The sequence below is a fragment of the Drosophila navojoa genome, chromosome 3 (genome assembly GCF_054131105.1).
Source record: "Drosophila navojoa isolate 15081-1374.11 chromosome 3, UAZ_NAV_1.0, whole genome shotgun sequence".
Lineage (NCBI taxonomy): Eukaryota > Metazoa > Arthropoda > Insecta > Diptera > Drosophilidae > Drosophila > Drosophila navojoa.
The window spans coordinates 12,406,981-12,431,385 of NC_142891.1; the positions used below are offsets into that span (position 1 = coordinate 12,406,981).

Consider the following 24,405-nt stretch of genomic DNA (forward strand, 5'->3'; position numbering starts at 1 on the left):
ATTTAATTTTGACTTTTTTCTAACTTTTTAAAATACTAAATGAAGTCAAAAAAAAAAATCATATTCATCATATTACGAAAAGTCAAGGACCCAGTCAAAATAAAAAATTGCAAAGCAAAACAAAAGTGATTTTTAAAATATTTAAGAAAAACGAATGGAATTGTTTTTAAAATTTTTCGTTTTTATTTCAAATTTTGTATTATATTTAGTGCGCTTTTGTTTTAGTTGCGCTTTTATGTGGTTTTGTTACGTTTTCTGTGTGTTCTCTCGTTATTTATTACCCATTTTGTTAATTGTCATGTGTTTGCATTGTCTGCAATGTGCATCGGCTTTCAGACGCATTGCTACTTAAATGTTATTGAAATAATTTAAATGTATTATTTTGGTTAGCGTTAATTATAATTTGTGATGCCATTGTTGAAATATGTTTTCCGTTTTTACTTTCATTCATACTTGCGCCAACCAATTTCTACCGTTTGCACACATTGTTTGCAATTGGCTTAATAAACGAGAGAGGAAAATAAATAAATGTTGTTGTTCGTCTGTTTGGTTTTTGTTTAAATAATTTAATATTAAATGTATGTATTCATATTTATATATATTAAAGTTGCATTGAAATTTACACTCATACACGTTATAAATGCAATTAAATTAATTTAGAAATTAAACTAGTCTACGAAATGAATTAGCGAAGCGACAACAAATCGAAAATTCGTCTGCTAAACTTTGCCATAATTTACAGGGAAAGAAATGAGGAAGAACATAAAAAACGTTCACAATTATTATATCAATGTTTTGTTTTGTTTTTGTTTTTTACAGTGTACACTTACGCCTTACGCTTATTAATTTTTACAAAATGTAGTTTAAACTTATTTACTAATTATTTAATTTTTCTTGCTTTTATTTTATTTTTTATTATTATTATTTATACAAGTCTTGTAGTTAGGTTTGTGATGTTTGTGTGTCCAGTGTTGTCGAGCTGCGGAGAGTGTTGCAGTGTTATGACCAGTGTTGGCAAACATGTTGTGCAATTGGAAATTCGGAAAGTCAAGAACTGTGCAGAAAGTCTGGAAATCTTTATATATGTATTCATATGTATATATGTATATGTGTGTACTGATTATTATATTTCTCTATATAGCGTTCCATGTCAGCTTATAATTGTAATTAACCATTTAAATACGATTTCTTTAAAAATGTCTAGCTTAATGTTTAGCTCGTTTATTGCTGTTATTGTTGATAATTTGAAAACTTTTCGAAGGTGTTGCACAAACATTTGAAATACCTTTTCATGTATATGTGTGGCTGATTTTTTTTTTTTTTTGCTACTATTTAAACTACTTTTTTCTGGCTTCGTCTGTGTCGGTGTGCGTGTATTTTTTTGTTGCTTTTTTTTCTCCTTTTTTTATGTATTATTTCAACGCCTTAGTTATTAATTTATAAAATGCGGTGTTTACATTTGTGTGTGTGTGTGTGTGTTTTCCTTTCATTATTTACTGATTTATGTGTTTTTATTTGTGTTTTTTACCTTTTTTAACTACTACGAAGCTACTACGATTTTAACTTTTAGTACTTGCTGTGATAAATTGAATGCGCATTAAACTAAAAAGGAACATATACATGATTATTTATGAATTATACATTAATACATTTATTATACTCGTATATATAGTTGATTTCATTTATATGCTTGTCTGTATATATAACTATATATTTTTATTTAATTCATAGTAATTTTTTCATTATAGTCAGAGTCATTTTGTTGTCGGGTTAAATTATAATTAGCATTAAGAACTGAATATATTTTATAGATTTTCATTTTTTTTAATACGTGTTTTTTTTTTTCTATAAGTAAGTAGTTGAATATATATTTTTAATCACAAATCATTGATGAAAACTTCATTTTAATTGGTTTTAGGCGATGACGCTCTGCACGCTCTCTTGGTCCGTTAAATTCCGTTACAATTTTATCATCATCATCATCATCATCATCGTCATTATCATCAACGTCTCTACATAATTTTTGACGCGGCATTTTCCATCTGCTGGGTAAGCAAATAATCCAAGTATCTCATGGATACCCATTCTCTCTATCTATCTCTTTCTTTTCTTACTAAATTTATACACAGAAATTTACAGTGGGGCTTTAAGTAGTTGGATATACATAGTTTAGGGCTAAGGAGTTGTACAGGCATTTACAGTTAGTTTTGCATATATTCTTCTTGTTTCTTTGCTTTTCGGAAAGGTACTAAAAATCAGTTGAACTCTATTATATATGCTAGTTACTCTCATCTCATTATATTAATTATTTCATTCGCTTCGTTTTATAAACAATAAGTGTCGCTAAATGCTAGCCCTTAAATTCGTTTTGTTTTTTTTTTTTTTTTTCATCGGTTTTCTTCATATTTTTCTTTAATGTTCTGTTCGATTGCATTTGATCTATGAGAAACTAGTGCCGTGTGTATTTTCCTTTTTTTTGTTTTTTTTTTTGTTTATTTTCTTGTTGATTTTCGTAAGTTTGTTAAAAATTCAGCTCGCTTTACTATCATATGCATTTTTCACTACCTTTATCTTGCACGGTGATATATACTAGGTATACATATACATATATATTTATTTACAGATTGTATTCTATAAGTTGTATCATTATCATTATCATTTCGTTGGCATATATTCGACGCTACATTTTTGCTTAGATATTCGACTTTAGCTAAATTTTGTTTATGTTTTATTTTTTTTTTGTATTTAAATTTTTTTTTTTTTTTGCTTTAATATCTTTTTTACCATTTGCTCAGTGGGTTTAATTGTTTGACGCGTTGTGCTCTCCATATAAGGGAGGGGCGGGTTCTAACACAATTTACGGTACGATACGATAGTGAGTACTTAACACTGCTTTATCATATTTTGTATTCTCTAGTTGCATGTCCGTGTAGAGTTCCATAGCTGTGAATGATAAAAGAAAATTAAATTAATAGTAATATATAAATATATTTAATTTAAACATTGCTCATATTATATATTTAATTTAAACATTGTTCATATTATATAGTTAATTATGCTTTATTTTTTTACTGCATAATAAATCAAAATTAATAGATATTATCTATTATCTATTAGATAATATAAAATCAAATTAGGAATATATAGCTTTAATTTAAATTAATAAAAATTTAAATATATTATGTTATAATTATTCATTTAATGAATTAAGTCCGTAAAAAATTATTGATTTATAATAAAAAAAATATGTTTTTTTATTAATTTTTTTAGTATCTATAAAGACTATGTATATCATTTGTAAAGGATTCTTGGAAATTAATAAATTCTTTAATGGATAGTATATGTATAAATATTAAATATATTTATAAAATATGTGATATATATATATTATATTTTACAGTATAGTAGATAGTATATTTATATAAAATATATTTTGAAAATATACAAAAATATATTAGTATTATTACTCTTTTGTTATCAACTACAATTCTTATTCTTAAACTGTTGAATTCATTATTTTGTTATTATTATCATTATTATATTAAATATTTCTTGAAATATTTGTAAATTTTCTATTTCAACATCGTAACTCACCTCAAATCCATTTAATATGGGGTTTTCATCAATGATACCACAGCCTGTTGTTTTGTGTTCGCATGACACCATTTGCCAGCGGGTTGGCCGCTGCAGGTGCCGTTCCAATTCCAGTGCCAATTCCATTACCATTTCCATTTCCGTTCGTATTTCCAGTCAATTTGGTTGCATTTGTTGCTGTTGTTGTTGCTGTTTGTTGTTGGTTAGTCGAAGCTTCACTGTTGACATTAGCGGAGCCAGCTTTGAGTGCCGCAGTTCTGCTCAGATGCACGCCCACATCGTCGGCGGGCGAGTGTCCCGTTAGCGTTGGCCTCTTATAATCGGGAGCAGCGCAGCTTGCGGCATCTGTGTTGCCCACGTCGCGTGTCAGACGCAGCGCCTTCAGATGCTGCCTCTGCTGCTGCTGTTGCTGATGATTGTCGCGCATCGATGTGGGATTCTTGCTGTATTTGTTGTTGTGCAGCGTCAAGCTATATTTGGGCTTGGCGGCCAGAGTGTTGGCGCTGCTGTGGCCGCTGCCGCTGCCGCTGCTGATGCTCAGATGCTGCGGCTTCTTGGGCATGGTGGTGGCGGCATTGGTGCGCTTAATGCCGGCCAGATCGCTGCCAGCGACGGCTGCCTCCGCTGCTGCCAACTTGAGCGAGGCTTCGAACTAGAGATTGTCTGGATAGCTGCGGAAATTGTAAGTTCTGGCGCGTTGAAATTCAGCTGCTGCGGCAGCAGCAGCCGCACTATTGCCACTGGTATACGGATTGATCATGGGCGCTGTCGACTGCGAATTCATGGTGCCCATGCCATCGTCATAGATGCCATTCAGCTGGTCCTGATTGCTGTGGCTGCTCTTTCCGCCGCCGCTGCTAGCGGTATTCGTATTGCTGCCGCCGCCGCCAGCCGAGCCGCCCTTGATGGGCTTAAATATGGCCGTGGTCGCATAGTATTTCTCCATGGGCGGCGGCGGCACCGTGGGCGGCCTAGGGAATATGCTGCTCAGCGGTGGCGGCGGCGTTCGTCGCACATTCACATAGCCGCCGACGCCGGCGGCGTTGGCCATTTTCGAAGCCGGCATGTAGTCCTGCATGTGGGGCACGGCGTAGCCACCTTCGGGCACATCTGTTGGCCGCGGGGGAGCGAACGAAAGAGACGCAAAAGGATTTCGCTTAGTCAGGCAAATGGCAAAGGTTGTAAGGTGCGTGTGCATGTGTGTGTGTGTGTGACATGTGTCTATGAGCTAGTGTGTGTTTGTGTGGCAATCGCCGCAAAAATTTATTTGCATTAGTTGCTGGCGGCGCCATATTTTATGGCTCGCAGCGGAAATGGGCGAGCCCAGGGAATTGGGCTTTGGGGTTTGGGGGTTTGGGGTTTGGGGCGGCTCTGAGGCTCTAGCCATTCGGCATACACACCTGTATAGTCTGGCGTCATATTACACTGTAAATCATTAACCGCTGCGTAACCGTTCACGCCGCTCGTATACATGTTCACATTGAAGGGCTCGTGGTAGAGGCTGTTCTTGCCAATGGAATCGTTGTCGTCGACGCTGGCCTGCAGAGAGAAAGAGAGAGAGAGAAACAGAGTTTTTAATATAGTGCCAAAGTTGGGGGCATCTAGCGATATATCTACACACGTATGTATATTATGTGCGGGCTAATGGCATCTTTGAGCTCTTTAATGTGTTTAGTGCGCTGCGTGTTTAATCAATGTCTAATCTATGTTTAAATGCATTGAAGCTCAAATTTAATTTTCAATTTAATTTTGATTTAATTTTTGCCTTTGAAAAGTACAAAAGTTTAGATAGATTTTAGAGGAACTTATTATTTATGTAATAAAATTCTAATAAACAAACAAATAAAAAATAAATAAATAAGAAAAACTAAAAAAAAAAATTATTAATTAAAGTCAATTAAAGTCAAAATCAAATTTAATTTATAATTAATTAAATATTGACTCCAGCATTATAAACAATTCTATTAAACAGATATATATAAAATAAATTAATAAATAAAAATTAAAATCAAAATCAAAATACAAATTTAATTTATAATTAATTAAATATTTTTAATAATGTATATTAATTATTAATAATTTAAAAAAAAAAAACTGTATTGATTAACTTAGATGAGAGTAAATTTTGCAGAGAATGAAATTTGTTTAGTAAATTTCTGATTAACTTGATTGACTTTAAAACATTTTCTAAGATTTTCCCTAATATCTGTACACGCTTTGCCTTCACTCAATATCCCCAGCTCCATCAGAATTCTACATCTTTTATATGTGGTCTTCTACAAGAAACTTCTTTAATGGAATTGCCTTAAAGCAGTTGGTTTTGATGGCCTCTGTGAACTGCGCACACTTCGAACTTTAAAGTGTTACACAGCCGGCACTTAAGCTTAGCACCCACAAGCTGGGCCAGCTGGGAGGCGAGTGCTGGAGCTGCCGGACCCTATGGGAAGCCGTTGAAAAGTTCTATTAAATAAAATAAATGCCGCTCGGCGTCTGGTCAAGTGTGTCCTGGCTGTGGACGTGGCAGCGCCACGCTACATTGAACAATTATGTGAAATTCGAGGCAGGAATTTGTTCGCTTTATATAGATATATATATATACGTATGTGTGTGCGTGTGTGTGATATATATGTATATGTGTGTGGGTGTGTGTGTGTGTGCTTGTCTCTCACCTTAATGCTATTGCCATTGGGCCGATGCTTGTCGACATTGCCGCCCAGAGTATTCGGATTGAAGCTGTATTGGAATGCATCGAGCACATTGCTGCCGCGTGCTCGCTTCGTGCGTGCCACGATGAACAGGATGATGGCGACCAGTAGTATAATTATTGTGGTTAGAACAACAATGACAACGCCAATGAAGTTCGCCTCGTTCGGCTCCTGATCGATGGGACGCGGCGCAATTACTGCAAAACAAGAAGAGAAACAAATAATCGTTAAGCGAAAAGGTGAATCAACAGAGGACGCCAAATGCAGAGTGCAACAAATTGAATTGCAATGGAATTAAAAGTAAATATTGTTCAACTAAAATAATTAGCAAAAAGGCCGGAGCGAAGCAGAAATAAATAAAAAAAATGTTTAAAAACAGAAAAAAACAACAGAAAATTGTTAATTGAATTTATCAGGTGAGGTTGCTGCTTACGTTGTGGCCCGTTGTTGTAGTTGTTGTTGTTGTTGCCGCTGGCATCGGTGGCGCCGCCGTTTGTGTCGCCGCCAGAGTTGCCGCCATTCAGCTTATTTTTGCCATGTTGATTGTGCTGATAGTCGTTGCTCTGCAAAGGATATTCGCGTGTATCCGGCGCGCTGCCCGGCGCATTATTACGCTGCTCCTGTTCGTCTGTGAAATTTCCCGTAGCTGGCACTGCAATAGAGTAAGAGCGAGAGAGGGAGGGAGCGAGTGAGAGAGAGAGTGGTATACAGTTATATGAAGTGCCATTTGTGGCATGAATCTTCAGCTTCATCTTCAAAAGTTGCCGCCTCGAGTTGAACATTGCGCACAGCTGCGCTTTCATGATTAGTTTTTTCCACTGCTACTTCTTCTTCTTCTTCTTCTTATGTCGCCCTGCACACCTTTCGTTCCACTTTAAATTGTTTTGCTTTCGCCACGCTTTTCTTTCGAGACCTCTAACGTGTTCATTTCCTGTTCAACCTTTAGGGTTTCTCTGTTTTTTTCGAATGCCTCGTCGCGAGCATTACTAAATTTTTACAGATGTTTGATTTGAACGCGTGTCTTATGAATATGCATGGTGTTGTTTTAATGATCTTGTGCATATGGCGCGGCCATATAGGTTCTTGGCAATAACTATAACAGTTTTCGTTTCTACCTACCGAAAATGTGGAAAATCTACTATGTTACCCATATATTATGTGCTATAGTCGTATAGTTCACTTTTCGTTTGAGAATATAAATAGTGTTAGCTTTCTCTTGTAGTCTAGTGACTATCCAAAGAAGTAGTAGTGCTGTAGTAGCCCTATATCTTGAGTTACAATAGGTTTCTAATGCTATGGAGCATGTTTTGTCTAAGGCTTAGCATGCATATTATGATTTCTAACTGTCTTTTTCCACCCTTAGTTGAGTTGTGCCCAGGCTTAGCAATCTGACAGCATAAACATTGCCAGGCTGACCTTATTCCCAGGGCTATTCCGCTTATTAGCTCAGATCTGTCAGGCGCTGCTGCAGGCCGTGCAACACCAAACACCTGCTTGTCAGGCCGTTCACTTTGATCTCTAATAACCAACGGCGCACAGGCTTAGAGCATATGGCTCGGCGCTGCAAAGTGTTGTCATTTATCTTGGCTCAACATCTTGAGGGCATTAGAAAACAAAGACTCCTGCCCGAGGGGATGGGGGCAGCTTTTTGCAGAGAGACACGACGCCTCCGGCTAGCCGAAAAATGCCTTCTTGAGTGGGTGACCCCGTTTCTTCAGACAGTAAATGGCGTAATTACTGTGAGAAGTTGTTGTTGCTGTTGTTGTTGTTCTTGTTCTTGTTGTTGTTGCTGCTGCTGTTTTGAGTTATGTCGCCTGCTCGGACAGCAGCAGCAGGAGCAGGCAGGAGCCGGCGGCAGCAGGCAGAAGGACACGAAGCACTACGGCTAGGCATGCCTCTGAAGTTTGTGCTTGGCTGCCTTTTGTTTCGCCAATGCCATTGTCCTTGCTGTTGTTATTTAATTCATTTTCCTTTTTTGCCTCTGCTCGCTTCCTACTTATAAAGGCATATCTTGCATCTCTCGGCTCTCGGTGGTCGTCATAAAACGTTTAAAATAATTAAAATATTTCGAGCCACATTTATCACACACTGTGCCAGGGTTAGCTGCTAGCACGAACGTAATGGCAAATATGCCGCATATCCTTTTTTTATTTTCGCATTTTCTCTTTACTTTTATTTGTTGTTTTTTTTTTTTTCTTCTCTCTTCTTCTACTTTTTCTTTTTTTGGCTGCTGTCGCATGCCCTTTTATAACTAATTCTCTTTGTGTGCGTGTGTGTCCTCGGGGTCTCTATTCTCTGGCATTGTTTTTGGGCCTTTGTATTTTTAGAAACCTTTAAATACAACTCCATAAAGAACAACAACAACGAGAAGCAGCAGCAGCAGCAATCACCGCAAGCAAATCTCACAAATTGGGGTTAAATCTCTGCAGTGCCTGATAAAAATATACGCACACACTTGAAAGATGCTGCCCCCTCTCTCCCTCTCTCTCTCGCTCTCCTTGTCAGTACGTGCGTTTCTTTTGTTTACCCTTACCCTAGTTTTGCCAGCCCCTTCTCATTGTATTGCACCAAAAAAAAAAAACATCAACAACAATGAAGAGTGAAAAAAAAAATAAAAATAAGAACCAGCTAACAGCTGGTTGCTTGTTGCTGCTGTGGCTGTCCCCCCTCCAAAAGCCTCTCGCGCCACGCCCCTCGTTGGCCCCCCCGCCCGCTTTACCTCCTTGTGCGTGACAAATGCGTCGTGGTGCTTGTTACTCGTCATGAAATTGCTGCCAGAGCAGCGCAGCATGTGGTGCAACCGAGTTTCGGTCTGCCCAAGTTCTGCCTAACGCTCTGTGGTTTTTGCGCTCTCGCATATCCTTGGCTCAGCGGCACAGCTGCTGAGACATTGAGTACCACCCAATTGGATGAATTTCCCATTATCCACACAAACAAAAAAGTGCCTTGTAATGCGTGCTAAAGCACTTGAAGTGAACGCTGAACCGCTGCCGATCTTTTGAGTGCCAGAGCCTTTGTGCGGAACCCTAGTTCCAACTATGCATATGCATTTCTAGAGAACTGTGATGATTGACAAAAGAAAAACTTGTGGTAGCATAATAAAAATGATATATGATGTGAATTCGAATCATTTATACTTCGGCTCCTCGAATCAGGTAAAACTGAGCTTCTCATTAACAATTGAGAATAAAGCAATTGAAGGAAGTAGCTGAGGACTGAAGCCTGAAGTCGGCCAAGCCCTTAGGCCACCAATTAATCGATAAATCGATAAATATCGAATTAAAATATATTCCACATTGTATAGGAATTCCCAAAAGATCTTAATTTGTATATTTGAAAAAGTTTTAGTTAGTAAATAGTATAGTATTTAAATATTTTCATTATTATTGGAATTGTAAACTCTATTCAGGTTAAGTGTTTGCCTTCATATTCATGAATTTATAACAGACCCATTATTTGTCTTAGGATCTATCATATCCCTAAGCAAATTAAAAGATTTTTATACCCCTCTAAATATTTAATCTCATTAATTCCGTTCTATTATCTTCCTCCCTATATTAAAATTGATTTATTTGCTTCAATTTCTAAAGTTCTTACTGCGTATTTTCTTGCGACCCTCGCTGATCCTGCCATACCTTCATAAACTCATCAAAGAACAGCTTGCAATATTTTCTTTATATTCGTTTGCTTTATTTGAGATTTCTATTTCCCTACAACTTTCTTCCTGTTTCTATTCATTGCAAGCAAACGCATTCGATATTGAACTATAAAAATCTCAGTTAGGGTTTATTGGTGACTTCCTTCATAAATCCATTAAGCCTACGACGCAGCTAGCTATACGCGCGCCGCCATCTGGGGTAAATCCCCTATTTATGCGGCACGCTCTATTTGACTCATCAATCAAATGCCGTTGGCAGACTGACTGGGTTTTCGTACCCTACTCATTTTCACACCTACCGCGCATGGATTTTCCATTCGGCGTCTCTACCCTCCACACTGAATCAATGAATATAAATGATCTGCTCGGTTCAGTGACCGATCCTAGCGATGTTAACAGCATTGTTGCCCATGAACAATTTGTGCCCGACCCCTCGGCAAATGTGCCATGAAAATATTGTCTAAATATCTGTCGAGGGAGGGATAGAGACAGTTCCTGGGGTACGGGGGTACGGGGGTAGCCTAAATCTTTGTCCAAGCATCCTTGCACTTGGTACAATTTAATCAGTACTGGGACACGCTCGGCATTCATAGGAAATGTAGCTGAAAAATGCCATGCATCTGCATGCATCCCGTCGGTGCTTGCATTGTTATTTAGGGGGTTGCAGCTACCCCTAAGCTCGACCTGCTGCTTGTTTACTTTTGTATGCGGAGGGACCACAGACAGACAGGGAGCGAGGCCCAACGAGTCGGAGACCCTTCAGTCCGTTTCATGGACTTTGGGTATTTTATTGACTTTAGCCTCCCCACACGAGTTGCCTAAACAAAAAGGAGAAGCAAGAACCAAAAAAAAAAAAAAAAGGAACACTGAAAATTGTCCTAAAGAGATTTTCCCTTTCGGGCCGCTTATCTCGCCTGTCGCTCCATCTCCATTTCCATGTCTGTCGCATTGTTGTTAGCCGAATGTTGGAAAATGTGTTTTGTACTCCCTTTTTTTTTTGCCCTCTTGGGCTCGGGCAGTTTTTTGTATCCCTATCCACCCGGTCTAAGTGTAATGCATTGCACTTTGTAGTAGTTGCTGTCGCCGTCGCACACTCGAAAGTGAAATGAAGCTGAAAAATGCATTTGCACTCGCGTATGCAGTTTCTTCTTCCCTTTTTCCCCTCCCTCACTCGACACAGTATGCCAAATGCAATTTTCGGGCAATTTGTGCAACAATTTTAGCATTTTCCCATTTTGTATGCCTTTTTTTTTCTTTTTGCTGACGCTTAGTCACGTACTTACCGGATATAAAACTGATCTCGGATAGCATAATCCATTTGACAGCAAAGTACAAATTGATTTTCAGATATTTGCCCACGCGATGGTGCAGCTTAATCGTAACATCTCGTGCATGATCCATTATGGTGTCGGGCATATAGGAGAATTGTACGGGCTCGCCAGAGAAGTAGCGTCCACCAATGCTAAAGAAGACTTTGGCATGGACAAAGACCTGCGAAGAGATGGAGAGAAAGTGAAATATTTATAAATAAATGAGTCAAGAGAGGAAAAGAAAGCTAAGGAAACTATCTCTATAAAAAAATCGTTATATTTATGTTGAATTTTAAGGCATTTACTTTAAAAGAGAGAGAACCGTAAGATAAGCAGAAAATACAAGAAAATTTAAAGAAGTATAGAAAGAATAGATTTTTTCTCTTTAATTTGAGTAAGAGAAATCCTAATATAGACTAAAAATGTAACTCAACTTTTTCAACTGCCCCAAAAACATCAATAACATGCTTTAATAATGCCTTCAAGCTCAAATCGCTTTCATAAATCATATGGAATAGGGCCGTCTTTGGACTCACCTGCACATCCTTGGTGTACATGTTGTTCGTATGCAAAATGATGGCACTGAAATTGCGCACCGTATCGAATTCGAAAACAATTTCAACGGGTTTACCCATCAGGCCGGGCGTATCATTTCTCCAGCCAATCCATTCATAGCCTAAAAAGAGAGAGAAAAAAAGTCAAGCCATGAAATATCATATATGATAGTATATTTCAATGAAATGTATCATCATTCTATGGAACTAAGGTTGTTATTTCCCCCACAGCAAAAGGGCCAACAAAAAAAATCAATAGGCCAACCCGGCGGCAGGCACATATGCTTCGGAGTGGCATGTAAAGCTATTTAAGCCAACCAAGTCAATCGCACTTTGGGGTGACATTTTTCGTAGGCCAAAAAAACAAACAAATGCGCACGGCAAAGCCCCACACAGTGGGGGGAAGGGAGTTTGAGGGCTGCGAGGGGGCGGGTGCTTCGTAACTAGAAATTATGGCCAACGCGACATTCAAGCCATTTCTTTGCACTCTTTCGGTTCGCATGGCCTCAATTTGGGCAGCTGCCCCCACGGAGCGCGGGCGAAGGTTACGTGCGCGGCTTAGCTACCCCAGGAAACCCATTCAAGTCACGCTGCATAAGTCATGCAATATTAGCTGCAGTCGACTATGCTAACAAGCTACCAAATTATACAATTTCAATCCAACTGCGTGTCCACATATCGATGGCAAATTACGCCAACTGCCAGGACATAATAATCGTATCGAAAATTGCCATTCAATAGTCAACGATGAATGATGAAGGTCTGGAAAAATAATGCGCTAAAAACTTTTACCCTGACACTGCTATGTTTGTCTGTCTATCTGTCTGTCTGTGTGTGTGTGTGTGTGTGTGTGTGTGCGTCTGTCTGTCTCGACGACGACTGCATGTCTAATTGTCTGTGCGAACTTTTCTACTTAAATTCACAGAACGCAAACTTTTCAATAATTTCGATTATTGGCCATTTGCCAAAGCGCCAGCCAAATGGCAAAATGGGAAAAATGCGAACGGGTATGTCTGACTGCGTAATACACGATCGAGCAATGGGGAGATATATACGAATACTATCGAGAACTAAATCTAGACACCAATCGAAGTTTGGATTAAAGTCTGGATGCGGAAAGATCTGAGTATTGATAGATATCTAAGATTGGATTGGACATATGGAAAACAAATATATTAAAGTATTGCTATATCATAAAACAGTCCTAAATGGAAATACATGTTTTTAATATAATGTAAAGAGAAAAAAAAATAGTTTGCCAAATTTGGGAATAAGTTTAACTAGTTATTTAAGAAACAGTTTTACTATAAAACTATAGAACACCAAAATGAAACTAAGAAACATATCTAGAAATTTTCACATTAATATCGATTAACTTGTTTATCCCACAATATTCTAGAGCCAGTGCAGCTATGAACAAGTACTGAATCACCTAGAGCTTCAAGAAGTCTGTAGAACTGGCTATAAAAGATCTTCTATTATATCTAAATTCAGTTATGAGCAACTATTATATAAAATCTAGAATCTGTCCTCCACTTACAACCAATATACTCGACTTCACTACGCTACACTCAGCGGAAATAAATAGTCAAATATTGAGAGTGAGCGAGCAAGAAGAGGCAAAAGTGGAGAAAAAATGCGAGACTTGTGCAAATTCACAGTTTGGCAGTTGGGAGGTTTTGCAGCAGCCACGGCGCGCCGGCAGCACGGAAATGAATGCCAGTGTTGCCATAAATTATCAAATATGCATAATGTTTACATTTTTAGAGGCGCGCCTAGTTCACAGGGTGGCTCAGTTCAGTTCAGTTCAGTTCAGTTCAGCTCAGTTCCTTTCTGTTTGGTTTCGCTCGGACCGAGTGCGTTGCTGTTTCCGGCCAAGTTTGGCTGCGACGCCAGCAAATAGCTCGTAGTTATTATTATTTATTTTTGTTTATTGTGTTGCGAGGCAAATTATTTCGCCAGCCCCGAAACTTTAGCCTGGCTACGGCTCGGCCACGCCCTTGAACATGAGCCGCCTAGCCGCGACGCCCCGTTTTGGGGCCCACAGACGATGCTCAATGAAGTGAACTTTCGGCTCGGTCGCCCTGTTTTCGAATTTGCCTTATGCTTTTTGCTGTCGGTGAACTTTTGTAATTATTTGATGTTAATCAGTTTTTTTTTCTATTGCAATAAATCTTTGCGTGGGCGATTTCAGCAACTAAAAACAGCTCGATTTTCGAGCTAGATATATGGAGAAAGTTTGCACAGTGTTTATGTAGATGGCGAACCTTAAAAAAAAATAGCAGACCCCAGCGAACTTTTAGCCATTGCAAGTTTTGCCTAAATACACAAAAGGTTTTACTCCTTTTTCTGTGTGGGTTTTAATGAGCGAGGCGAGTCCAAGTGAAATATTTTTGTTTATTTTTATTTCTGATGCAGATTACTGCATTTGCAATGTATATATCTTGGTAAATTTAAGGAAAGAAACTCTCAAGAGTTAAAATATGCAAGAGAATGCTGAGTTAAATTGTAGTTGTATTTTTAATGAATTTATTCGATAAAATTGCTAATGTTTATGGTGCTTATAAAGAAGAATATTGTTTATTTATTTATTTATTTTTATTTATTTTCTTTTTAAATTTTAAGTTTTATGGCTTTTTAAATATTATAATTCCAGAATGTTTCATATAGGAGTATTGAAATTTTGTACTTAAATAATATATATATAATATTTATTTATGAACATGCTCAATATCGACTTACCCTTGCCAAAGCCATGTATATCGGTGCGGAAATTGTCCTTGCCCTTCTGTCCGTCCACCAATTGACCCAGGCCGTCGACATAGCGATCGCCCTGCTCATTGCCATCGTAGGTCTTGTCCGAGAGATCCACCTCCATGCCACGCTGCACGCCCTTGGGTATGCTATACGAAACAATGCCCTCTGCAAAGAATGAATTAGAAAGAGAATTTAATAAAGCGACGCGATTCGTGGAATGAAATAAATGCCTGAAAAAACCTTTCTAAAGCAACATGAGACGCCCACGCGTGCATTGAGATGGAAACATACATATATCATGTATAAGGCAGTATGCTATATATTCGTACTGTCTCGCATCACGTCACGTCACGAGTCCTCACGTTTCGTGTCACGTGACACAGACAAACGAGTGACAAACAAAGCCTCGAGTTTTTGTGTGTTTTTCCGTTGGGTTTTTTAAACTGCGGTAAGTTTTAAAGTTTTTCCTTCAACAACTTTTTGTAGGGGCTGAGCGGGCACTGAGTGGGGGTTGAGCAGGATATTGAGTTACTTGAAACATAATTTCGTTTTGCGGCCACTTTTGTCTTTTGTCTGCCATTTGGTTGCTGCGGTTATTTTTAGCCCAAGTGCCGATTAGGGGGGGGAAGTTGACAGTTTACAGTTTTCTGAATTGGGGACTACAATGTTGCATGTGTGTGAGTGTGTGTATACATACATATATATATATGTATATATTTGGCTATAGTTTTTCAATGTCAAAGTCACAGCGGCTGACACACAACCAAAAGCAACTGAGTCATGGTTTATAAAGTGTTTCGATGTTTGCCCAAGGATTGCTGCAGCTTAAATACAGAGAGCGAAAAAAAAACATGAACGTGTTAGCTAAGGGCCTAAAGAACAAACAACACCTGACGCTAATTACCGGAAAGATAAGTATATACAAAACAATTACAGTTGTATCGACAAAAAAAAAGTAAATAAAGTAAATAAAGGGAACAGGCACAGGAGCAACAGCAATTGCTCGGGTTGCCAGGGCATTCGCTCTAATTACACACAAAGCTCAGGCAGGGTAGGCAGCGGGGAGAGAGAGAGAGCGAGGGAGGGGGGAGGGTTGCCTGGCTAATTTACTAGCATTTCTATTTGGACGATTGAGCTCGTGGCACAAGCCAGGACACACGACATAGATAGATAGATAGACAGGATACGGCAGTCAAAGGCATTTTCCAATAATTACCAAAAATCACATAATTATACATAATTACGAAGCGGGATAGATGGAACGCAGTCAGACAATTGAGCAGAGCGTGAGAGAGGGGGTAGGGAGGGGAAAGGAGTAGAGTGGCTGAGCCTGAGACTGAGTTGCATATTAATTATTATTTAATTTATTTATAATGTGTTGGCAGTTAAATAACAACAACTACTACAACAACAACAACAAACATTAAAGCAACGCCACACTTAATTACAGAAATTAGGGCAAAGTCCTTGTCGCGTCCACTTAAGCGCAGAGGCCGAGAGATAAGCCTTCATTAAACGAGTACACGACACATCTATGTATATATATATATCTGTATGTATATGTATGTGTTTATACTATATAGTATATGTCGTATAAAAAGGCATATGGTTTATTTAATTAACTGCAAAGACATTTAAGGCAGCGCGTTTTACAATTGCGTCGCGACATCTTTCACGCAATGCCCACATGTAGCAGCCCCCTCCCCTCCCCTCTTCACGTTCGGCTGGAGCCTTTGGCCATGGCTTGGGGCCACATCCACTTAAGCCCTGTTATTCGCGTGCTCACATGCGATTTTTATTTGCGTGTCGAGTGAGCGAGAGACAAGATGGAAACTGCCCAAAAACAAAATAAGGAAACAAAACTCCGTCGTCCTCGCAGTGCGTGCAGCGGCTGGAGAGAACAAGCCAAAATCGGGCGACTACAATACACTCTATATATATGTATATGTATATATACATATATATTTATATGGAATGTAATTTGCTTCCCTTTTGCCTGGTCTGGCGTCACGCAAACGACGTCTGCAAACTTTTGCTGATGAGTCAAATTGAGCAGCAGTTGAATGCATAAATGAATAAATAGATACTTAGTCGCTGGACGGAGCAGGCTAAGCAACGGCACTTTTCCTTGTGAGCTATAGCTGAAATTGTTTTCTGTTTACTGTGCTTCTTTTTCTGGGTTAACAGATAAGCAGAAAGTTGTCAAAAGGAGCCAGAGATGTGGAACTAAGCAGAGGCCATGTGAAACTCATCTCATCTCTTGGAGTGTGCTCCGCTCTACATTAAGTGAAAGTTATCCAAAAGAAGTGGAACAGCAAAGCTGAAGCAAGAGAACTGAAATTCCTTCTGGATAGCATAACAGCCAATCGAAATTGTAATACCATATGTTATCAAATATATGTTAGATCATATTTCGAAAACTATTTATGTTATAGATAACAACAAAGAATAACTTTTTTTTTTGTATTTAAAATCTTTGGATAATGATTGAATGTAGTAAGTTTTATAAGATATTAGAAATATTTTCCACGCTTCAATGAAAAATCTGACTAAATGAAACAGAATAGATTTCGCTAAAAGCTAAAATCATAAGAATTTAATTTACTATGATTTTACTTATTTTTAACACACAAATTTTGTATTTTTTGAGTGAAATTTAATTTTAAAATATAAAAAAAAAAATAATAATAATAATTTGCCAAGCTTGTGAATAAGTTTGACTAACTATACAAGAAAATTTTTAAATATAAGATTCCAGAACACCAACATGAAACAGAGAAACAAATCTAGAAAGTTTCACAATAATGTTTTTTTTTTTTTTGTCAGATGTTATTTAAGATAAGCTTCAATTGAAATGAAATTAAATTAAATCAAATCTTTATGAAGGATTTTTTAGTCCATCGATATTATTTAAAAACATGAATCCAACTCTAAATTACAATTAGAAAAGTTTTGCTTTCAATTTCGTATTCTAATGCTGTTTATTAATAAGTCGCACTCCGATTAACATTTGCAGCTGAGCTTAGCTACATTTAATTTATAAATCCCATTCGCTTATCACAAATCTCTTTAGTAGCCATTTTAGTATATTAAACGATTAAATATTCGATTTAAATGCCAGCCCACACTCATATGGTTTCTCATATGGCGTTTTCCAGCAAACTATTTCACACTCTTAACTGATGCGGCTGCCACAGTGAGCACTCCTACACAAAGACCAACGATTAAAGCTCAACTTTCAATTTACATAATGAACAGCCGCAGCAGCAACATATAAAGACAGGGGAGGGGGGAAAATCTGAGGTAAAACGCTCATAAATTATGCAGCGCTCATAAATCTGGGGCTCAACGCTAATCAGTTGCTGCATTTATAATAAAAAACCAAATCAAATGCGCTTTAGCCAAGCCGCAATCGGCATTCCAAGGGCTAAGTTGTTGTTAAATCGAAACAAATTTGTATTTGGCCACGATGTGAAATCAGAGTGTGTCACTTGCCCCGAAGATAATCTGCAGCCATGACGTGACCAGAGTGCCTCGGAGTTCCCCCCCAGCAGTTGCCCCATTTGTTGATAGACGGCGCTTCCAAGCTATCTAGGTGCGGTCGTCTCGAGCTCTCGCCCGTAGCCGCTCCCGTTCGCGTCCCCCTGGCCGTGTAGGTGTGCCCCATTGATTTGCATTTAAATGCTGAGCATTGGAAGTCGCGCTGCCAGAATTTATGGGCACAATCTATAAACAATTATGATTTCGAGCCAAGTGTCTATCGATCGAGATTGACGCCGCGTCCAGCGGAGTTTTGTCAAGGCGCTCGCTACTCGGCAGCTTTATTGATTTCCTTGTCTGGCACTTGTCTAGACCTCCCATAGCCCACCACAACTTATCTCATTTAATTTGCATATGAAATGCGCTCGGTACATCTAAATTCCCCATAGCAAATCACAATGACGTGCGGCGGGGGGGACGTCAGAGGTCGGTCAGCTTGCATGTCTATGCCCACTGCCCACTGCCCAAGCCCCAAGTCCCCAATCCTCAATCCCATTGCCACTGCCAATTCCTTGGTAGCCATGGAACTCGAACCACTAAAGGGCGTGTGCATAGTTTTGACCCCAACACAAAAGGCGCCAGTTATCGGGTGGCGCCCGTTGCCCAGCCGCCCGCACTGCCCCAGCCGTCGTACATTGCGTTAATTTACGGAATAATTTCGACTTCCGCGCTTTGGCTTGCTGCCCGCCCCAGGAGGAATAGCCCAAAAGCCAACCTGGTTCTGGTCAAACAAATTGACATTAGGCGCGCGCGTTGTTGTTGTTGTTGTTGTTGTTGTTATCGTCGACTACCTGGAAATTATAGAAAAATTTGTTTGTCCAGACTAGTTATAGTTGTTGTTGTCCCTGCTGTCGTTGTTGTTGTTGTCGTTGTTGTTGCTTGTGCACTACTTGACAATTGCGTGCAAACATCGACAACAGTCAGCCAGACGACAGCAGCAACAACAACAACAACAACAACAACAACAACAACGAGAACAGCTCGCACTGGTTGTTTGCTGTTTTAGCCTGTCGTCTGCATAGTTTCTCAGCCCCGTCTGGATTTCTGGATTTGGTTTCGGTTTCTGGGCATGGGCACAGCCAATGTCTGCACGCGATATTTCTTCTTCTACCACACCATCTTCTTTGCTCTTTTCCATTCTTTTTTTATTTCAAGTACAATTCGCATGTTGCAACAAATCAACATTGCGTGGTAGCGCTCATGTGTTGGCCAAATGTAAAGCAGGCAGCGGGTCTCCAAAGGTGAGAGAACCAGAGGAGAAACGAAGAAGGAAAGAAAACTTGGCCGGACCATGAAATGCCCTAAGTGCTGTCGATATTCCTGCATAAACTTTCAAATATACGGACGGCCAGAGGACGGGCGGATGCATTAACGGGCGTACAATCGAGTGGATCGATGATCGGACGGTTGCGTAGGGAAAGGGAAAGTGTTAGATCGAAAAACTAACCAGAAATGAATATTACTGCTACTTTGCAGAGTTAAGAGAGCCAATATGGCCAATTTCCATGGGTCTAGGGTATACGAAAACATAGGCGCAGTCATTGCCATGGGATTAGATTATGCGGTTAGACTAATACGCTGACCATAATGTCATGTTTTCCTTCACTTGAACAACGTCGATAGGGTGCTCGAATGAGAGAGATGGAGCGACTGAGAGTGAGAGAGAGAGAGAGAGAGAGTGAGAGAGGTAAGGAAATGGCGGTATCGAAGAGGGAATTCACAATTATGGCATTCCGTTTAAGGGCGATAACTCGACGACTTACAGCCAATTTCCAGTTGAAAAAGACTTTAAGTGCGTTCGAGCTCAAGCTTTAAGCTAAAGACCAAAGATTTGTGAGAGAATTGAATTTTATGAATATATAAAGTTAAGGCTAACTGGCAGAACTTTGCTATCGCCACACTCGAAGAGGCTAAATGAGTTAAGCTAATGGCTGAGAGCATGCCAAGCCTTATAAGCAAAAAATGTTCGCATAGTTTGTTGCCTAGGTATGCCGCATCTGAAGCTATGCTAATGCACACACACACATGCATACACACTCTATGCTAACTACACACTTAAGCCGCTTTGACTGGCCTAATAGACAGCGACTAAGCCCGGGGCCCTGGGCACTCCTTGGCAGGCGGGCATTTGAGCGATGATAAATTAACGCTGACACTAAAACTCTGTTAGCCTTTCCGCGCTATCATTGCTCATGTCGGCTTTTTATCGCACTCGTTTCAATTCGCCTCTGGACAGTAGTTGCCGAAGAAGAAGAAGAGGACGAGGAAGAAGAGGAGGCAGTAGCCAAAGCAAACGACTTACCTTCCCAGGGACAGCCAACAATCTCGGCGCGCAGGCAGACGGTGCGATCGTATTGACCATAGGGATATATGCGTATCTTCGAGGCGAATATAATCGGTTGCAGTGCGTTCTCCACCTCGCTGTACGTGTTGATGTTGCCCGGCAAGATCTGTGGAAGCGAATGGAACCGATTAGGATTAGGATTGCAAAGAAAGCTGAGCATCATGAGGGGATGTTGGCTGGTAAGGGTGTCAAGTGCTTACCTCCTTGCCCTGTGTGTTCTTCCAGCGCTGCCATTTGTCAAAGCCCGGCCGCCAGTACTCGAGCACATAGTACTCGGTGTACTCCTGGCCCTGACCCTTGCCGAAGCGACCCTGCGTCCGTATGGCGGTTATCACGTGCGTCTGCAGCAAGTCCACCTGCAGATATTCCTTGAGCGCATTCGATACCATATGCTTGGGGCACCAGGCACCGCCATTATTATCGGTTTTCAGTCTGCGAAAAAATAAAGGAGAAAAATAAAACAACTTTATTAATTAGCCACATGCAAAACGGTAGCCGCGCGCGAATAACCAGTTGCTCAGGAGCTGCGCCTGCCAGAGCAGAAACAAAATTTCTTATAAATTAATTGACATTAAGCGTTCGGCTGGCACCACACGCCGTCGGCGATGGAGCCACAGCCACAGCCAGAGCCAGAGCCAGAGTCGGAGCTGGAGCCGCAGCCTCAGCAGCCGCAGGCAGTGAGTCAAAGTCAGCTACAGACGCTTTGTGGCCCCAATGGGTAGGGGGAGGCCGCTGGAGCCTGGGCCGAATGCCATGCTGGACGTTTGTCTGGCAGCTCGTCTCGTTCGTTAAGCTGCTGCGGTTTTCCACACAGCAGGATGTTGTCCATGTAATTAAGGATTAATTTAAGTTAGACACAGATGTGTGCGTGTGTGTGTGTGTGTGTGTGTGTGTGCGTGTGTGTGTGTCAGCCTCTCTCTTCCTGTCTCCCCTCTCTGTCTCTCCATCTGCACGCCCTCCCGCCACTTTAATCAATTTCGCCTTGAGCCCCGCTCGCCCTGCCTTGGTATTGATATGTTAACCACTACAAATACGTTTTTCGGTTTATATTTCAATTAAGTTTTACATGCTTGATTGCATTTTGGGGCCTTAATGTTTGCCCATTATTCATCGACTGTGACTAGGCCTAGACCCCTCTGCTTGACTCCAAGCAGCAGCAGCAGTAGTTGTTGTTGTTATCTCTTTGCAAATTGCTTCATTTTCTAGCCACATCTGCCGTCTTCTGGCTGCTGGCTGCTGGCTGCTGGCTGTACCTGTGCCAGCAGGTTATTGAATTTGATTGCAATATTTATTTAGTGGCCGACATGCGTTTAATGCATTTTTGCAATTTGTTATTTATTTACATGAATGTGTGTGCGTGTGTGTGTGAGAGCAATTAGTAATATCTTCCGTATCAATTGAGAGGCTGAGGCAATTCTCTGTCTCTTTCTCTCTGTAGTCATCAAGTAATCCTCTTTGTATTCTGCTCCAACTCTTGTCACAGATATCTGGTGATGCTACGAGTAAGGACTAGGAATATAATCTTTCATTTATACATGATAAACTATCATATTATAAAGAATTACTAATTTGAATTATAAATATAGTTTTAGAAGTACTTCTATTGAGAGTCTATTCCTAAAATTATATTTTATATATTATTTAAGGGATAACAGAGTCACAAGAATTACCTCAAATGCTTAATTATATAATATTTTTACCTTGCCCTCACACAGAACAAAAGCTAATATCTCCTCTTCACTCATTAGACAAGTATCATATAAAAGTATGAATACAGAGACACATCAAAACAGTAAACGAGCATAATCAGAGCCTCTAGAAATGCCTTAAATATTCTTACTATGCTCTCCCACGAACCAATATACTCTGTTCACTCAATAGAGTAAAGAAGTACACAAAAGTATGCCTTAAACGCTTCATTGCATAAGATTCTGGCTGGCCGCAGGCACTGTGTGTGGCCTATAACACTTGCCGGCCATTACCAACTGCAATTACTTTCAAGTGCAGAGATCAAAGTTGCTTTATTAAAAAAAAAAAAAAAACAACCAAAGAGTAGAGGAGCGAAAAAAGAGAAGAACAGAAAAGAAACTGAAAGAGCTCCCAGAAAAAAGGTCAATTTAATCATCATAAAATTGCTTAGATTTCCTTTGGACCGCCTCCTTGCTGAGGCAGTAGCGCGCTCTTGTGCAAATAAGCCAAAGGCAGAGGAATCGGAGTGAAATAGGTATAAACATCATTTAAAATGCTAATATCCGCAGTTATGTGCATTTCAACTTGACTTTAATTATTGTTATTGCCAAAGTTAACAATCTGCCCCGTCGTCGGCTGCTCATTTCGAGCGGCTGATGGACTGACTAACTGCTGCCTGCCGGGCACTGGACTCGGACTTGAAGTCGGACTGGCTCTTACTTCTAATCAAGCGCGCTCTCTCTCTCTCTCTCTCTTGCATTCCCTTTTCTGTTGTTTTTTTTCTTCTTTTTTTTTTAATATGAAAGAGGTTGTAAATTTAATGGCCCCTCGGCTGTTGGTCGCTGGGCGAGGTAATGAAAATCAAACAGCGCCAACTGTCATTAAACTAATCTTTGTAATTCAATAGCAACAGACGATGACCAACATGGACAACATCGTCGCCGTCGCCGTCGTCGTCGCCGTCGTCGTCAACGTCAACAGCATCAGCGTTCATGTTCGCATCCTGTTGGCCCTCCGGATCTCTCACAGATCTCTTTGGGTCCATTGCTCAGTAAGCAAATGCGCGTGATTTGTTTTAAGTGCACTGTTTTTTTTTTTTTTTTGCTCTCTGCCTGTTCTTCCTCTTCATCTTCTTGCTCTTCGTTTTGTAATGAATTACTTTAAGTTCGTTTCGAGCTGGTGGCTTTTGGGCTAGTTAGCTGCCTGGTTAGCTAAGTGCACGGCAGCCACAAATTATAATGCTGCCTGCACTTTTGAACTTTGCAGCATGCAGAGCTCTGGCTGGCTGGAACTTTAGTTAAGCAAATTGCACTGCGCTTGATTGGACTTGCTGAGAGAGAGACAGACAGAGAGAGACAGAGAGAGAGAGGAGGGTGGACAAACAACACGAAAGAAAAAGACAAAAGAAAGTTTCAGCTAGTTTGAAGAGTTTGTTGATTTCGCGCTGCAGCAGTCATTGGATTAAACCCAACTCGAGTTGGTTAAGGTGAAAGGCTGCCAGGGCAACTAAAACCTTACCAAGAATTTTGCACAAAAACATTGAAGATTCAGCAAAGACAGACAGTAAAGCAAAAGACTTTCAATTTGAGTTTGAGCATTAGTTTTGGAAAATATTATTAAGTACAATTGGTTGAAATGGTAGAGGACTTAGAGGCCTTAGAGAAGTTCATAGGTTTCAACTTGTTCTTCGCATCTCCAATATATGTATATGAATCAGTTAATATAGCATATATTATTACAATTAATATAACATGTACAATTTATTTATTTTCCTTTTATTTTCTTTCATTACTTCTTTTATAGTATTATATATTATGGTTCGAATTTTTATTATTTATTTATACAATTTATTTTATATATATTTTTTATAAATTCCCATTGACATATACTTATGGTTTTCTTTTTTTTATTTATTTATTTATTTTATATTTAATTTTTTTTTTCATCCTAAGTCCATTAAAGGCAAATCTCAAAATCAAAGGCAAAATTATTATTATTAATTTTTTATTTTATTTATTTATTTATTTTTTTTTTTTGAGAGCTTGCTTCTTTAAAATCAACTTCAACAAGAAGTCAACATAATTTCATTTCCTTTGATCCAAATATAAATATTTTTTATTAGTAAAATAAAGCTCATTAAAATGTAAATAAATTATATACAAAATAAATAAAATAAATAAATAAAAAAATAAATAAATAAAATAAATAAATAAATCAAAGGCTCAATCGAACTTCATACTTAAAACTTGTGCTA

At 39.3% G+C, this 24,405-nt stretch overlaps 2 protein-coding genes across 2 annotated transcripts in view; both read right to left on the bottom strand.

Moving 5' to 3' along the window:
- Positions 1 to 262: 262 nt before the first annotated feature.
- On the bottom strand, positions 263 to 4,156 carry LOC149091742 (uncharacterized). Its single transcript, XM_089256873.1, has 2 exons — positions 3,595 to 4,156; positions 263 to 2,943 (listed from the first exon to the last, which is right to left on the bottom strand). The coding sequence occupies exon 1, from the start codon at positions 4,154 to 4,156 to the stop codon at positions 3,623 to 3,625; it is 534 nt and encodes a 177-aa protein (XP_089112999.1). The 3' UTR covers positions 263 to 2,943; positions 3,595 to 3,622.
- smal (smoke alarm) overlaps positions 4,041 to 24,405 on the bottom strand; it is a 45,962-nt gene continuing 25,597 nt past the window's right edge. The window contains exons 4-12 of the mRNA XM_089256871.1: positions 20,663 to 20,894; positions 20,421 to 20,568; positions 14,564 to 14,743; positions 11,804 to 11,943; positions 11,241 to 11,448; positions 6,733 to 6,951; positions 6,264 to 6,496; positions 4,995 to 5,133; positions 4,041 to 4,704 (exon numbers count right to left, since the gene is read on the bottom strand). Coding sequence (XP_089112997.1) covers positions 4,247 to 4,704; positions 4,995 to 5,133; positions 6,264 to 6,496; positions 6,733 to 6,951; positions 11,241 to 11,448; positions 11,804 to 11,943; positions 14,564 to 14,743; positions 20,421 to 20,568; positions 20,663 to 20,894 — 1,957 coding nt within the window. The 3' untranslated portion in view covers positions 4,041 to 4,246. The remainder of the gene's footprint in view (positions 4,705 to 4,994; positions 5,134 to 6,263; positions 6,497 to 6,732; positions 6,952 to 11,240; positions 11,449 to 11,803; positions 11,944 to 14,563; positions 14,744 to 20,420; positions 20,569 to 20,662; positions 20,895 to 24,405) is intronic.